Raw genomic sequence first — 16,611 nt, 5'->3', positions numbered from 1 at the left:
CTTCCCTGCAATACCATGTGCTCATAGCTTATTAAACAACTTCATATGTGGCACCTTGTCAAAGGTCTTCTGAAAATCCAACTACGCATCAACTGATCTTTCTTTGTCTATCCTGCTTGTTATTTTTTTCAAAGAATTCCAATAGATATGTCAGCCAAGATTTTCTCCTGAGAAAACCATGTTGACTATGGCCTATTTTATCATGTTCCTTCAAGAACCCTGAAACTACATTCTTAACAATCGACTTCAACATCTTCCCAACTACTGAGGCAGACTACTTGGCCTATAATTTTCTTTCTTCTGCTTATCTCACTTCTTGTAGAGTGGAGTGGCATCTGCAATTTTCCAGTCTTCTGGAACCATTCCAGAATATAGTGATTCTTAAAAGGTCATTACTAATGCCTTCACAATCTCTTCAGCCACCTCTTTCAGAACCCTGGGTGTACACTATCTGGTCCAGGTAACTCATCCACCATCAGACCTTTCAGTTTCCTAAGAACCTTCTCTCTAGTTATGGTAATTTCACACACTTCACGATCGCTGACACCTAGAACTTCCACCATACTGCTAGTTTTCATATACTAGCATTGTTTTCCAGCAGTTCAATATCTACTGTTGCCTCTCTTTTATACTATGTATCTGAAGAAACTTTTGACATCCTCTTTAATATTATTGGCTAGCTTACTTTCGTATTCCATCTTTACTTTCTTAAAGACTAATTAATGGCCTTCTGTTGGCAGTTGAAAGCTTCCCAATCTCCTGACTTCCCACAAATTTTTGCTCTATTATATGACAGACAGACAGACAGGCATACTTTATTGATCCCGAGGGAAGCTGGGTTTCGTTACAGTCACGCCAACCAAGAATAATGTAGAAATATAGCAATATAAAACCACAAATAATTAAATAATATTAAGTTAATCATGCCAAGTGGAAATAAGTCCAGGACCAGCCTATTGGCTCAGGGTGTCTGACACTCTGAGGGACGAATTGTAAAGTTTGATGGCCACAGGCAGGAATGACTTCCTATGATGCTCAGTGTTACATCTCTGTGGAATGAGTCTCTGGCTGAATGTACTCCTGTGCCTAACCAGTACATTATGGAGTGGATGGGAGTCATTGTCCAAGATGGCATGCAACTTGGACAGCACCCTCTTTTCAGACACCACCATCAGAGAGTCCAGTTCCACCCCAACAACATCACTGGCCTTACGAATGAATTTGTTGATTCTGTTGGTGTCTGCTACCCTCAGCCTGCTGCCCCAGCACACAACAGCAAACATGATAGCACTGGCCACCACAGCCTTGTAGAACATCCTCAGCATCGTCTGGCAGATCTTAAAGGACCTCAGTCTTCTCGGAAAATAGAGACGGCTCTGACCCTTCTTGTAGACAGTCTCAGTGTTCTTTGACCAGTCCAGTTTATTGTCAATTCATATCCCCAGGTATTTGTAATCCTCCACCATGTCCACATTGACCCCTTCGATGGAAACGGGGGTCACTGGTGCCTTAGCCCTCCTCAGGTCCACTCCAGCTCCTTAGTCTTTTTCACATTAAGCTACAGATGATTCTGCTCACACCATGAGACATAGTTTCCCACCATAGCCCTGTACTCAGCCTCATCTCCCTTGCTGATGCTTCCAACTATGGCTGAGTTATCATAAAACTTCTGAAGATGGCAAGACTCTGCAGTAGTTGAAGTCCGAGGTGTAGATGGTGAAGAGAAAGGGAGACAGGACAGTCCCCTGTGGAGCCCCAGTGCTGCTGACCACTCTGTCTGACACACAGTGTTGCAAATGCACATACTGTGGTCTGCCAGTCAGGTAATCAATAATCCATGACACCAGGGAAGCATCCACCTGCATCACTGACAGCTTCTCACCCAAAAGAGCAGGGCAGGTGATGTTGAGCACACTGGAGAAGTCAAAAAACATGACCCTCACAGTGCTCGCCGGCTTGTCCAGGAGGGCGTAGACACGGTTCAGCAGGTAGATGATGGCATCCTCAACTCCTAGTCGGGGCTGATAAGTGAACTGGAGGGGGTCTAAGTGTGGCCTAACCTAGGCCGGAGCTGCTCTAGAACAAGTCTCTCCAGGGTCTTCATGATGTGGGAGGTCAATGCCACTGGTCTGTAGTCATTGGAGCCACTGGAGCGCGGAGTCTTCAGTACAGGAATGAGGCAGGACGTCTTCCACAGCACAGAAACCCTCTGGAGACTCAGGCTCAGGTTGAAGACATGGTGAAGTACTCCACATAGCTGGGGGGCACAGGCTTTGAGCACCCTAGGGCTGACACCATCCGAGCCTGCAGCCTTGCTTGGGTGGAGACGTTTCAGCTGTCTTCTCACCTGTTTAGCTGTGAAGCCCACCTTAGTGGTTTCAGGTGTGGGAAGGATGAGTCATGAGAGCAGGGTGGGGGGCTGTGAGGAGGGGTAGGAGGGGAGAGTGGAGTATGTGTTGGTTGGGGGCCAACAACAGATAAATTATGTGGGGGATGGGCAGGGGCCACAGTGTCAAATCTGTTGAAGAACAGGTTAAGTTTGTTGGCCCTGTCCACACTGCCTTCAGCTTCTCTGTTGCTAGTTTGCCAGAACCCAGTGATGGTCCTCATCCCACTCCAGACCTCTCTCATGTCGTTCTGCTGGAGTTTCCACTCAAGCTTCCTCCTATACCTGTCTTTAGCCTCCCTGATCTTGGCTTTCAGGTCCCTCTGTATTGTCCTCAGCTCCTCCCTATTTCTATCTCTAAACACCCTCTTTTTAGTGTTCAGGATGTCCTTAATGTCCTTTGTTACCCATGGCTTGTTATTTGAATAACAAAGGACAGTTCTTGCCGGAACATTGCAGTCCACACAGAAGTTGATGTAACCAGTGATGCACTCAGTGAGCCCATCAATGTCCTCTCCATGTGGCTCACAGAGTGCCTGCCAGTCTGTCACCTCAAAACAATCCTGGAGTTCCTCATAAGCCTCCCCAGACCTCTCTTTGGGTTTTACATTAGCTTTGACTTCTATTATCCATAGTTGTCATCTTGCCTTTAGAATACTTCTTCCTCTTTTGGATGTAGACGTATATCCTGTGCCTTCTGAATTGTTTCCAGCAATTCCAGCCAGTGCTGCTCTGCCATCATCCCTGCCAGTGTTCTTTTCCAATCAACTCCAGCCAGGTCCTCTCTCATACCTCTGTAATCCCCTTTATTCCACTGCAATACTGATATATCCTACTATAGCTTCTCCTTCTCAAAATTCAGGGTGAACTTGTTCATATAATGATCACATTTCCCTAAGGGCTCCTTTACCTTAAGTTCTCTAATCAATTCTGGTTCATTGTGCAACATCCAATCCAGAACAGCTGATCCCCTACTGGGTTCAACCACAAGCTGCTCTAAAAGGCCATCTCATTGGCATTCTAAAAATACCCCCTTCTGGAACTGAGCACCAACCTGATTTTCCCAATTAACCTGCGTTTTGAAATTGCCCATGACTATTGTAACATTGCCCTTTTGGCATGCATTTTCTACCTCCTGTTGTAATTCGGAGACCACATCCTTACTACTGTTTGGGGGTCTGTAGATAACTCATTTTACCCTTGCACTTCCTTAGCTCTGTCCACAACGATTCAACACTTTCAACACATAGGGTCGCTATGTCACCTTTTTCTAATGATTTTATTTCATTTTTTACCAACAGAGCAACACCACCCCTTCTGACTTCCTGCCTGTCCTTTCGATACAATGTGTATCCTTGGACTTTAAGCTTTCAGCCACATTTTTTTCAGCCATGACTCAGTGATGCCTATAATATCATACATACCAACCTGTAACTGTGGTACAAATTTGTCTACATTATTCCATATACTGCACACTTTCAAATATTACACCTTCAGTCCTATATTCACCCTTATCAATTTTGTCCATGTTTTATATTGCAATTCATCCTGTTGACTGCAATTTTGACCTATTATCAGTTTCTCCTTGTTAGGAGTATTACTACACATTGCCTCTGTTTGTAAACCAACTACCTCATCTTCAGCACTCCAGTTCCCAACCCCAGCCGAATTAGTTTAAACTAACCCGACTAACTCTAACCAACCTGCCTGCAAAGATATCGAGCTCCTCAGGTTCAGGTATAACCCGTTCTTTTTGTATAGGGTCTTACCTTCCCCAGAAGAGATCACAATGACCTATAAATCTGAACCCCTGCCCCTACACCAGTTCCTCACCCATGCATTCACCTACCAAATCATTCTGTTCTTATCTTCACTGGCACAAGGCACAGGCAGCCATCCAGAGAATACTACCCTGGGTAGTAATCACCAGCTCCCCAAAATTTCTCTTCAGGACCTCCTCACCTTGTCTACTTACGTCAGTAATGCAAATATACACCAAGACTTCTGGCTGCTTACCCTCATCCTAGAGAATGTTATGGACCCAATCTAAGATATCCCTGATCTTGGCACCAGGGAGGCAACATACCATCCAGATGTCTCTATCGTGCCCACAGAATCTTGTCTCTGTTCCTCTAAGGAATCTCTTATCAACATTGCAGTTCTCTTCACCTCTCTGCTCTTCTCAGCCACAGCACCAGACTCAGTGCCAGAGACCCGGTCACTGTGGATCCCCCTGGTAGATCATCCTCCTCAATAGTAGCTAAAGTTGTATACTTATTATTGAGGGAAAAGGCCACGGGTGTACTCTGCGGTGGCTGTGCATTTCCTCTCCTTCTCCTGACAGTCACCCTTGTACCTGTCTCCTGTGACCTAGGGGTAACTACCTCCCTGTAGCTCTTACCTATCACCTCCTCATTCTCCTGAATGAGTCAAAGGTCATTGAGCTGCAGCTCCAGTTCCTTAATACGCTCTCTTAGGAGCTGCAACTCAGTGCATCTGATGCAGATGTGTTTATCTGGGAGACTGAGGGTCTCGCAGGCTTCCCACATCCCACATGGAGTACAAAACACTGGCCCTAACAGATGTGGAATGAACAAATAGGAACAGAGAGAGAATAACTTGCAAGGCAATTTACCTCATGCAAACCTGATCTCACCTAAGCCTGATGAGCTAAAGCCTCTCTAAACACTGGCGCACTCCAAATGAATGGCCGCTCAACTTGCACTTGAACTATGCTTATTGGCTCTTTCTAATGAATCTCTCTTACTGATTGGTCATTCCTCAAATCAGAAAAACTGCTGCAAAACTCTGCCTTCAAAATCTTGATCACTGCCCTAATTAAAAAGGGCGACAATCATACCAGTGCCCAAGAAGAGCAGGGTGAGCAGACTGGAAGTAGCATCTCCTTCTCACTGACAATCAGCACTGGCACACCTTAAGGATGTGAGCTTAGCCCACTCACTCTACTCTCTCTCTATACCAATGACTATGTGGCCCAACACAGCTCAAATCCAATCTATAAATCTGCCGATTACACAATTATGAATTTCAGACGGTAACAAAGATGCATACAGGAGTGAAGTAGATCAGCTCATTAAGTGGTGTCACAACGACTACCTTGCACTCATTGTTGTAAGACCATGGAATCGATTGTAGATTTCAGGAAAGGATGTCAAGGGCACACACACCAGTCTTCACAAAGGGATCAGCAGTGGAAAGAATGAGTAGTTTCAAGTTCCTGGGTGTTAAGATGGTTGAAGATCTATCCTGGGCCCAACATATTGATGTAATTACAAAGAAAGCATTACAGCAGCTATATTTCATTAAGACTTTGAGGGGACTTGGAATGTTACCAAAGACTGTTGCAAATTTCTGCAGATGGACCATGGAGAGCATTCTAGCTGGCTGTTTCACCGTATGGCATGGAGGGGACCACTACACAGGATCAGAAAATGCTACAGAAAGTTGAAACTCAGCCAGTTTCATCATGGGCTCTATCCTTTCCAGCCCTGAGGACACCTTCAAAAGACAATGCCTCAAAAAGGTGTCACCCATTACTTAGGGCGCCCATCATCCAGGATATGCTCTCTTCTCATTGCTACCATCAAGAAAGAGGTACTGAAGCTTGACAACACACACTCAACATTTCAGCAATGGCTTCTTCCCTTCTGCAATCAGATTTCTGAATGGACAATGAACCCATGAACACTATGGTTTTGCTCTCTGTTTGCACTACTTATTTATTTTTATATACTGTTGTCATTTATAGTTTTTAGAATTATTATGTATTACAATATACTGCTGCCACAAAACAACAGTTTTCACAACATATCCCAGTGATATTAAACATGATTCTGATTAGTCAAAACTTGTGTATACTGGAGACCAAACACCTTGTTATCATTGCTACCTCTCCTGAAGCATATGAGAGGATGGGCCTCACACTACACGACACTTGGAAAGACGAAGATTCTCCATCAATCTGTGCTCTGTCACAGCAATATGCCTATTCATTAAAATTCAGATCAAGATTGTGGAAAATATGGATCTCTTTTTGTATCTAGGGAGCCAATCTTCAAAGAAATTACTAAATTCCCCACTGCTTCCCATAATCCAGCACAGACATGGTCCTACTGAGAGAAAAAAAGTTTCAAGGGCCAAGGCCTCTACCTTGAAGCAGTTATCTGCATTTTCTAGTATACTTTAGAGATATGGATATTCTATTGTGGACCACAAAGTCAATTCTGCAGAACTGCAAAACCTTTGACATGCATTGGCAACTTAGATGCATCTATGTTAGTGCCCTGTACCAAGCTCTGATCATGCATAGTTGGGGCACCCACATCAGCCTCAGCTATGCCTGGCTCTTTGTTGGCTAAGTAGACCAGTCCATGTTTGAAGCCTTCCCCAGTAATATTCCCCAACTCCTCCTCCACTACATTGATGACGCTTCATGCACCCATGCTGAGTTTGTCAATTTCATCAACTTTGCCTCTACTTCCAACATGCCTTTAAATTTACTTGGTCAAACCCTGATACCTCTGTCCCCTTTCTTGATCTCTCCGTCTCTGTCTCTGGAGACAAACTGTCAACTGACATCTTTTATAAACCTACCGATTCCCATGATTATCTTAACCATACCTCTTCCCACCCTGTCTCCTGTAAAAGTGCTATTGCCATTTCTCAGTTCCTTCACCTGTTCCCAGGACATAAGAGATGTCCTCCTCCTTTAAAGAACGGGGTTTCCCTCCCCCATTATTGATGTTGCGCTCACCTGCATATCTATTTCCCAAACATCCTCGCTTAATCCATCTTCCCACCACCTTAACAATGATTGCGTTTCTCTTGTCCTTACCTACCACCCCATCATCTTCCACAACTTTCATCATCTCCAAAAGGCTCCTACTTTTACTTCCCCCAACTCTGCTTTCTGCGGTTCCCTTGTACATTCATCCCTTCTCACTAATCCTCCTTCCGGCACGTATCCCTGCAAGGGGCCAAAGTGCTACACCTGGCCATATATCTCCTCTCTCACCTCCATTCAGGACCCCAAACATACCTTCCAGGGAACACATCACCTGTGAATCTGCTGGGCTCTTCTATTGTGCGCAGTGCTGCCAATGTAGCCTCCTCTACATTGCTTTCAATAGGTACATTTAATGTCAGAGAAATGTATACAATATACATCCTGAAATTCTTTTTCTTCGCAACATCCATGAAAACAGAGGAGTGCCTCAAAGAATGAATGACAGTTAAGTGTTAGAACCCCAAAGCATCCCCCCATCTCCCCCTCTCACACACAAGCAGCAACAAGGCAACAATCCCCCTCCCCCACCGAGCACTCAAGCGTGCAGCAAAGCACTAATAAAGGCACAGACTTGCAGTACCCCAAACACCCCTTGTTCACTCAGTAATTCGACATACCACAGGCTCTCTCTCTCTCTCCCTAGTAAGGGAAAAAGAGGTGTCCACGTTTCACAGCATGGGGGGAGACATAACAAACAACTCGCTGACTTACGATGTTGAAAGTTTGTTGGTGAGACCCAACATAAATTGGGAGACTGCTTCTTTGAGCACCTCCACTCCATCCACCAAAAGCGGAAGTTTCTGGTGGCCAAATATTTTAATTCCAATTCCCATTCCAACGTCAGTCCATGACCTCCTCTCGTGCCAAGATGAGGCCATCCTCAAGGTGGAGGAGCAACACCTTAACGTCTCCAACATGATGGTATGAATATTGATCTCTCCTTCCGGTAAAAGCATTTTTCCCTCTGCCTCCCCTCCCCTCTTCCTTTTTACCCCACTCTGAACTTTTGCCTCTTCTCACTTGCCAATCACTCCCTGCTGGGATTGCTCCTTTTACCCTTTCTCCCATCAGATTCCTTCTTCTCCTTCCCTTTACCGTTCCTACCCACTTGGCTTCGCTTATCACCTTCCGGCTCGTCTCCTTCCCCTCCCCCCACCTTTTTATTCTGACATTTCCCAGCACCCACCCCATTTGCTTCTCAGTCCTGAAGAAGGGTCTCGGCCCAAAATGTCAACTGTTTATTCATTTCCATGGATGCTGCCTGACCTGCTGAGTCTCTCCAGTATTTTGTGCGTGTTGCTTCTGATCACGCTCTACCATACATTCTCAAGGTCACCATGAAAGAAAGAGAATCATTCAATTCATGGGAATGGCTTCAAAATGGAGAAGCTGCACTCTTACTGTTTACTGATAGTAAATGTGCTCAACATCCCAAATAATCCAACCACACATCTTGTCAAGCAACTGTTGTCTCATCTATGGCAGAAAAAACAGATCTTACAGACTCCTCAGTCTGTGAGCACCTTCAGGCAACTCAGAATCCACAGAGCTGCAGTGGAAGCATGCATTTCTCAATGCCTAAATTAATGATGGCCTCTTTCACCAAATACAATGCATATTCTTCTAAAGCATTCCCTTTGGATCCAGTGTGACTCACTTCCGCTCTGGCTTTGTGGGCTCTGAAATAGCCAATGTGGGAACTTTCACACAGAGGCCTTGGCCTCGAGATTCTCAACAGAATAATAGGCCTTCTTCTCCAACATTTTATTTTCATTTTAGCTGCTGTGCTGTAAGTATTCCAAGCTGCTAGCAGGAGTTTTTGTAAGGTGTAAAGCCATTTGGGATGTTTAGACGCCAGCAATATTATACAATGCAATCGTTGAAACTGAATCTTGAAAGAAACTTTGTAGCAGAAATTCATTCCCAGATGAAAATGTTTGCTAAATTGACACTTCATAAAGAACCTACAATACTTTTACCCAGTGCTGCTGCTGCTAGAGGAAGCTTCTTGAGCATATTTGCTGCAGATGATTGAATTCACAGAAGTGAACATCCTGACAAAGAACTGGAATACTCCAACCCTTCTCCCCACCAGAAAATATGAAAGGCTTCACCTGAGTAACACACAGATCAATTGCTTTAGTGTTCCATTCCTTTAACTATTGCAGGTACAGGGAAGTTTCCATTTTCTGAATCTGCTTGTCAAATCTTCTTTTCCATGTCTTTTTCATGTATATGGCTGTTTAATGTTCCAGCATGTATTCTGAATTCTGATTATACTTGAATTTAATGTTATATGACACATATCAATTTTATACTGCAACTCAATTGTAAAGCCCAAGATAATTTTATAGAGGTCTTTTATACCACACACCCAAAGCATGGAATACAAGTCTGAGGTACATATGGTCTAACTGGAAAATGATCTGGTCAAGCTATACCTTGAATGTTTATAACATTTCTAGGAATAACAGACTTTCAAATGCTAGACAACACGAGTAAATCTGCAGATGCTGGAAATAAATAAAAATACAAAATGCTGGCAGAACTCAGTAGACCAGACAGCATCTATGGGAGGAGCTAGTGACAACGTTTTGGCCGAAACCCTTCATCAGGACTGAAGTAACATGGGATGGTCAAGGGGGGAAGAAGAAGTGGAGGGAGGGATGAAGTAGAGAGCTGGGAAGTGATAGGCTGGAGGGAAATGGGCTAGGGGGAAAGTGGAGAATTATGGGAAATAAAAGAGAAAGAAAGGTAGGGCTGGGGAAAAACCAAAGTGAGGGTGAGGGTGGAAAAAGACAGAAGAAGAACATTCAACTCACAGACCTCCGTTGATACCCCTGCCCCCCCCCCTTTACCCCATCCGTATCTATAATTTTAGTCTGGTTCTCTTTCTCTCACTTTTTCCACCCTCACCACAATCTCCCCCCAGCCCTACCTTTCTTTCTCTTTCATTTCCCATAATTCTCTACCTTCCCCCAGTCCATTTCCTTCCAGCCTACTTCATCCCTCCCCCCACTTCTTATTCCCCCCTCGACTATCCCATGTTACTTCACTCCTGATGAAGGGTTTCGACCCAAAATGTCGTCACTACCTCCTCCCATAGATGCTGTCTGGCCTGCTGAGTTCTGCCAGCATTTTGTGTTTTTATTTTTCAAATGCTAGAGGCAGTACAGAGAACTGTGGTAAGAAAATAGGAGAATAAAACATTGGACAAATGATCAAATCAAGTTAAAGGTAAAATAAAACATCCAGATATAGATGGAATATTTTAAAAAATCCCATGGCACAGGCCAGTCTCCTAGATTCCCAACTGGCATTCCTCATAAATCATCATACAATTAATTAGCTGCTCTTTATAATATCTGCATTGTGAAATATGGCATGAATAACAATTATTGCATATTTAAAAGCCATACGTACTTACAGATATAAATGCATATAAACACTTATGTATGCATGTAATATATATATATATATATATATATCTCAACCAAAGGGCAACATTATCCCTAAAGTTTTGAGGCAATTAAAAAAAAACCCAAACTTGTGCAAATGTTGCATCTAAAATTTTAAGATGCTCTACACTGCAAGCAATGTTTTTTGCCAATGTTCTTTTCTGTCCCACCTGAATGTATGCTTCATGTACAAAAGCTGGATGCACTCAGCAGGTCAGGCAGCATCCGTTGAAATGAGCAGTCAACACATGCTGCCTGACCTGCTGAGTTCATCCAGCTTTTGCACGTGTTGATTTGACCACAGCATCTGCAGTGTATTTTCTGTTTACTAGTGAATGTATGCTTGTGTTTCCCTGAGTGGCAGGTGGACCTGACCGATGAATATCAGCAAGCATTTAATTATCACTGGATATCTGGGGGAGGATCATTGTCCAACTCGATTATAGCTTCTCAGAAGAACATCTGCTTCAGGCACTTTTACAATTCCTACCCCAGGAATTCTGTGCATCACTGTTGCAGTCAAAGTTGAGGCCTGTAGTAGACTTGCTGCTTTTTATGGCCCGAGTATTGACTATTTAAACCTGTAAAAGTTCGTGGGGAATTACTAGTGCCATTATTTTTTATATATAAACTAACAGATTTTATTTTATGATTATTAACTAGCATCAGTTCAGGAACTAAAAGGAAAAAGCAGGAAGTCACTGCTCTGATGATGTTCATATAATTAGTGCCTCTGAAAACAACATGAGGACACTTCATGCATCTTTTCAGAAATGACAGGATTCCATGTTATACTCACACAGCCTCCTTTAAGGATAGAAGCATTTCTTCAATTTTGACATCTGAAGATTCCCCATCCATCTTTGCGAGGTAGGTGAAAAGATAAGTGAAGGTTTCGATTTTAATGTGAGCAGCACCACCCGGTGGGTCAGTCGTTAGAATTTCACAAGCGTACCTCAAGGCACTGTAGAGAGACTTCAGAAAGAAAGCATATTTACTGGTAAGTTGCTGCTTCAATTTAAGAGAGGTGTGCAATGTTGTGTCATCATATCCTTGTGTTTAACGTACAGAGTTAATTAGCTTTATAAGAGACATTACTAACTAACCATATTCACGTGGAAAGACAATATTTTTGAAAATTAACCTTTTGATGAAAATATCTCAACCATAGAAAACAGTTAAAATATAACCTCCATGTAAAATTAACATTATCTTCAAAAAAATTAACAGTGCAATAACTGCCCTTTTTAGGAAATTTGTACATTTGCAAGATGCATATTCAGCTCTCACTTCAAGTAAGTACAAGCAATATAGTCAGAATGAGACTCTGTTGAACTGAATAGGTAGCAAGCTCCTTGGGATCACTGTGAAAAATTATATATATAGTAATTGATTCAAGAAAACAAGAAAACAGAAGCAGAATTAGGCCATCAGATGTTCAAAGCCTACCTTGCCATTTAATATGATTATGGCTAATTCTTTGCTGGTCTTAACTCCTCTCTATGCCACTTCTCTACATCACTCCACTCAAAGTTCAGAATTCGGAGTCAATTTAACACCAAAGTACAAATATGTCTCCATATACAATTTATTTTCTTGTGGGCATTCACAGTAAATATAAGAAACACAATAGAATCAATAAAAGACTGTACCTCACAGGACAGACAAACAACCAATGTGCAAAAAACAACAAACGGTGCAAATACAAAAAGAAAAAAAATATAACAGATAAATAAGCAATAGATATCGAGTACGTGAGAGGAAGAGTCCTTGAAAGGGAGTCCATAGGTTGTGGGAACAGTTCAGTGATAGGGTGAGTTGGGGTTGAGTGAAATTATCCCCTCCGGTTCAAAAGCCTAACGGTTGAGGGGTAATAACGGTGTCTGAACTTGGTCCTGTGAGGCCTGAGGCCCTGTACCTCCTTCCTGATGGTAGCATTGAGAAGAGAGCATGGCCTGGATGGTGGGGGTCCTTGGTGATGGATGTTGCTTTCCTGCTACAGCGCTCCAGGTAGATGTGCTCAATAGTGTGGAGGGTGTTAGAGCATTTTTTGGGGTTAGCACATATAGCAAATAACATCAGCAACTGACTTCAGCCACCAGTCTTCAGTTCGGAATATGATCTATGGATTAAATCTGAACTGCATATCTGAACAATGGGTTCCTAAAAAAACATGAAACTAGTTAATCAGAGGACCAGTCAATGCTGATTTAAATTCTATATTTGTGTGTACCTGGGTGTCTTAAAATGGCTTAAAAATGTTGTGTAGTGTTGGGTCAGGCAGACCTTCCTCCAAAAGGATCTCCATCTGATGCCTGCAGTATCTCATTTTGTTGACTGAGGAGATGGCTTCACATCTACCAGTAATTCTTTCTAGAGACGTTGTCATGCAACAACGTTTGGTGTCTGGAGCAGGATAATTTATTGAGATCCATTGTGTGGCCTGTGATCTCAGCAGTCTAAGCGAATGAGTATTTATAAAATTAATACTCACATTTGAATCTGTTCAGGTTAATAGCTATGGGATCACTAGGTATCATGGACACGACAGAGTTGAATTGATTGATAGAAGTAGTATGGTGTGTGTGAGTGCATGTGTATTTATGGAAGACACTAAAATTTGTGTGCTAATTTAATGAGGTGGGGCCACCAGTTGTGAAGGGTGGTTATTGAAGGTTCCTGACACTAGTGGGGTGTGAATACTCATTCCAGGAACTGTATTTTAGCATATGTGTCTGTGAGTGTGTGTGTGTGTATTACCATACATCTGTAACATTGACATAAGGTTTTACCCAGAATTATCTGTCAGGATTGTATCTATTGAGGTCAGGCAATGTCAGGTCAAACCCCTGAAGATGCAATCCAGCCCCTGACCCTGATTACGATCATTCATAAACCCTTCACCCCGGGGAGGAACTGAGCATTTTGTAAGAGATGCCCTCACTTAAAGTTGCATTCAGAATTCTGGCACAAGCTTCAGGAAGTGGTTGAAATTCACCAGATGCATTCTAAAGATATACATATACATAAAAGTGAAGTGCCCGAGGAATATATGGGATAGTATGGCCAAGGGGTGCAGAATGGTACATGGGCAACTACCAGGAACACCAGCAATGAAGGGAGATATACCTTTCTTAAAGGGGAAGTGAAGCAATGGCGGGAGGTGAGAGTCACTGGGGAATGATAATGGCTTTGATTCAAAGAGCTGATGAGACGACATTGAATTATGCAGAACATAAGGCCTGAGCTCAGCCCACCAGAAAGTTTTAGATTTGGGGAGAGCAGTGGGATTGACCTATTCCACAATAGTTTCATGGGCCAGTGCAAGAGAAATTGTACAGTGGCTGTATCGAATGTAGCCGCTCAGAGAACTTGCTTTGTATGCTGACAGGTGGCGAATGTGGCAAAAAGCTGCTAGAATAGACGTGGGAGGGTAAAGGAGATGACTTGTTACAGCTGTGGCTTTTCAGACCATGGTTGGAGGCAGTGCCCTGAAAAACGAGGAAAGTGGAAAACTCACTTACCAAAGCAGGCAGAGTCCACAGCAATACCCTCACTTTCTGATTTGATTGCTGACCAGATTATGGATCTGCCCTGGTTAGACAAATGGCTGACAGATGCCTCTATTGAGAGATTTGGTCATCCATTGATGTACACAAGAGGTTTATTGGGGGACAGCATGGGGTATCAGCATTGTTAACTCATCTACCCTTGCCCATGGCTGGAGAGTTCATTTATATCATCAGTGCAGGAGGTGAAACAATAAAGGTAGAGAGAAATTAATCCCAGGTATTTAAAATTGTGGGATTGCAGCTTCTTGTAGATTTCTGGATCTGTCCAAATAATGAGAGTACTATCCTTGGAATAGACATCTTAAGAGAGGCAGGGGCCATTATCGGTTCCGGAAAGCAGAAATTACTTGGACAAATCAGGAGTAGCAAACACATACAACTAGTAGAGCACTCAGCATAGCCACAGCCACTGCCAATTTGATCATTGGAGACTGGAGCCAGTACGGTTCTGTGGATTACTTTGCCAACAGTTCCTAGTGGGTTGGGCTATACAAGTGAGGTTGTGGCAGAGTGAAGATGGGGGGGGGGGAGTGGGCTGCATAAACCCCGTACATAGTGTCCGATTAAAGCTGACGTCCTGACAGTGATTCCAAGTATAGTTAGGGATATGAATATGTTCATATCCCAGGGGATATGAATAGAGACTGTGTTAACCACTCACTCTGCTTTCTGGCCAGCTAGGAAGCCAGATGGATCATACTTGTTAAACAATAGACAATACCACCCTTAATAAGACCAGGCCGAGATTGCATCCAATTATGGTGAGCCCTGTTACAATCCTGAATGGTCTATCTCCATAACATAACATTTTCTCAGTCCTGGATATCGCTGATGGATTTTGGGAGCTCTCTTTAGCACCTGAATCCCAAGACCGATTTGCTTTCATGCTGGATGGGCAGCAGTACATGTGGACCAGACTCCCCCAGGGATTCCACAATAGGCCAGCAATTTTTCATAAAATCATGCCGCAGACTTTGGAAAAATTCAATCTAACACTCTGCTGACCAACCAGCTTGTGTAGATGATCTACTAATTGCTTCAGAAGATGAAGCAGGTCATTTAGGGGCAATAGCCTGCGTTTTGAGATACTGCAAGACGAAGGATTGAAAATCAGTCCACAGACCCTACCACCCTCAGAGCTCAGGAATGGTAGAAAGGATGAACTGAACAATCAAGAATGACTTAGACAAAGCTATAACTGAGATGGGAAAGGCATGGGTTGATGTAATACCAAAGATCCTGATGAGATTGGTTTGCAAGCAACCACAAACCACATGCTGGGTCTCAGCCCCTACAAATTATTGATGGGGTGAGGAATGCAACTCCCTTATGGACTTGCAGCGATAGAATGACCCAGTATGTGAAAGATCTTTGTAACCAACTTTAGAGTGTTGAAGGACCGAGCGAAAGAGCAGCACATTGCTGATCAGAGACCGGACAGAAAGGAGATTGTCCTCCCACAGCCAGGTGACGAAGTCATGGTGAAGGTGCTGCCTGAAAAGGTAGGGTTGCTCCACAGATGGTACTTTTAACAAATGACACTTGTGTCCATTTGCAGACTCGGCAAGGCAATCAGTGGAAACACTGCACTCAACCTTAAACAGTACAACTCACCTCTTGTTCCCCCCCCCCCAACAGACAGAGTAGGGGGATCAAGTAACCCTGTAATTACAGAGAACCTAAGATATGAACACCAGAACCGACCACGGTTGATGGAAACAGATCCACAGCAAACGTGAAGGCAGGAGATACTGGGAGTGTGGCAGGAAGCTGTGAATAGCATGCTACAGTGAAATGGTAACAGCACTCTGTAATGAACGCTGGTTGCTGAAGGTAGATGATTAGTTCTAAAGCATAGAATAGAAAGGATATTGGGGAAAATAGACAGGGTGGGATTTAGGTTACAGCAGAGACATCAGGTTCCACAACTCTGATGGCTTGGCAGACTGAGAAAGATTGCTCACGGCACCTGAAGGTGGTCACCCCAGCCTGAATGGGGAGTGAATACAAAAGAGCTGGGCCCTTTTAGCGGTTGGGACATTGATCTGTTTGGAAAGGGTTGCCACCAGGGAAGACATCCTTGCAGTCATCCAAATAAAGACCACCCCAACCACTCCTGTGCACTGATGAGGGGCCTGTGAGCCTGATACATTTGCCTTGCTGGTGTCCCTGGGAAGAGAGAGTTTTAGCTATCATAGAATAAAGGGATGAAGAGAAAAATGTGATCAAAACTGCAATCGTCCAGCAGCAAAGGAGGCAACAGGCATACGAATGAGGAAGCTGCATTTTTAAAGACTGTTGTTTAAATTTCTGGAACAATCTCTCTGCTAGAGTCTTGTAGATAATAATAGGAATCATAGGGTAGATGTAGATGCACATAGAGCAACT

At 43.4% G+C, this 16,611-nt stretch overlaps 1 protein-coding gene across 2 annotated transcripts in view; it reads right to left on the bottom strand.

Moving 5' to 3' along the window:
• ropn1l (rhophilin associated tail protein 1-like) overlaps nt 1–16,611 on the bottom strand; it is a 97,259-nt gene that overhangs the window by 46,009 nt on the left and 34,639 nt on the right. The window contains exon 5 of one of the 2 annotated variants that reach the window (XM_059945397.1): nt 11,451–11,626. In XM_059945397.1, coding sequence (XP_059801380.1) covers nt 11,451–11,626 — 176 coding nt within the window. Of the gene's footprint in view, nt 1–11,450; nt 11,627–16,611 lie in introns of those variants that run through there. The other variant, XM_059945396.1, reaches the window with a different exon arrangement.

The sequence above is a fragment of the Hypanus sabinus genome, chromosome 20, assembly GCF_030144855.1.
Source record: "Hypanus sabinus isolate sHypSab1 chromosome 20, sHypSab1.hap1, whole genome shotgun sequence".
In the NCBI taxonomy this organism is placed as follows: domain Eukaryota; kingdom Metazoa; phylum Chordata; class Chondrichthyes; order Myliobatiformes; family Dasyatidae; genus Hypanus; species Hypanus sabinus.
The sequence above is the reverse complement of the archived record's forward strand: the minus strand, read 5'-3'. Positions and strand labels throughout refer to the sequence as shown.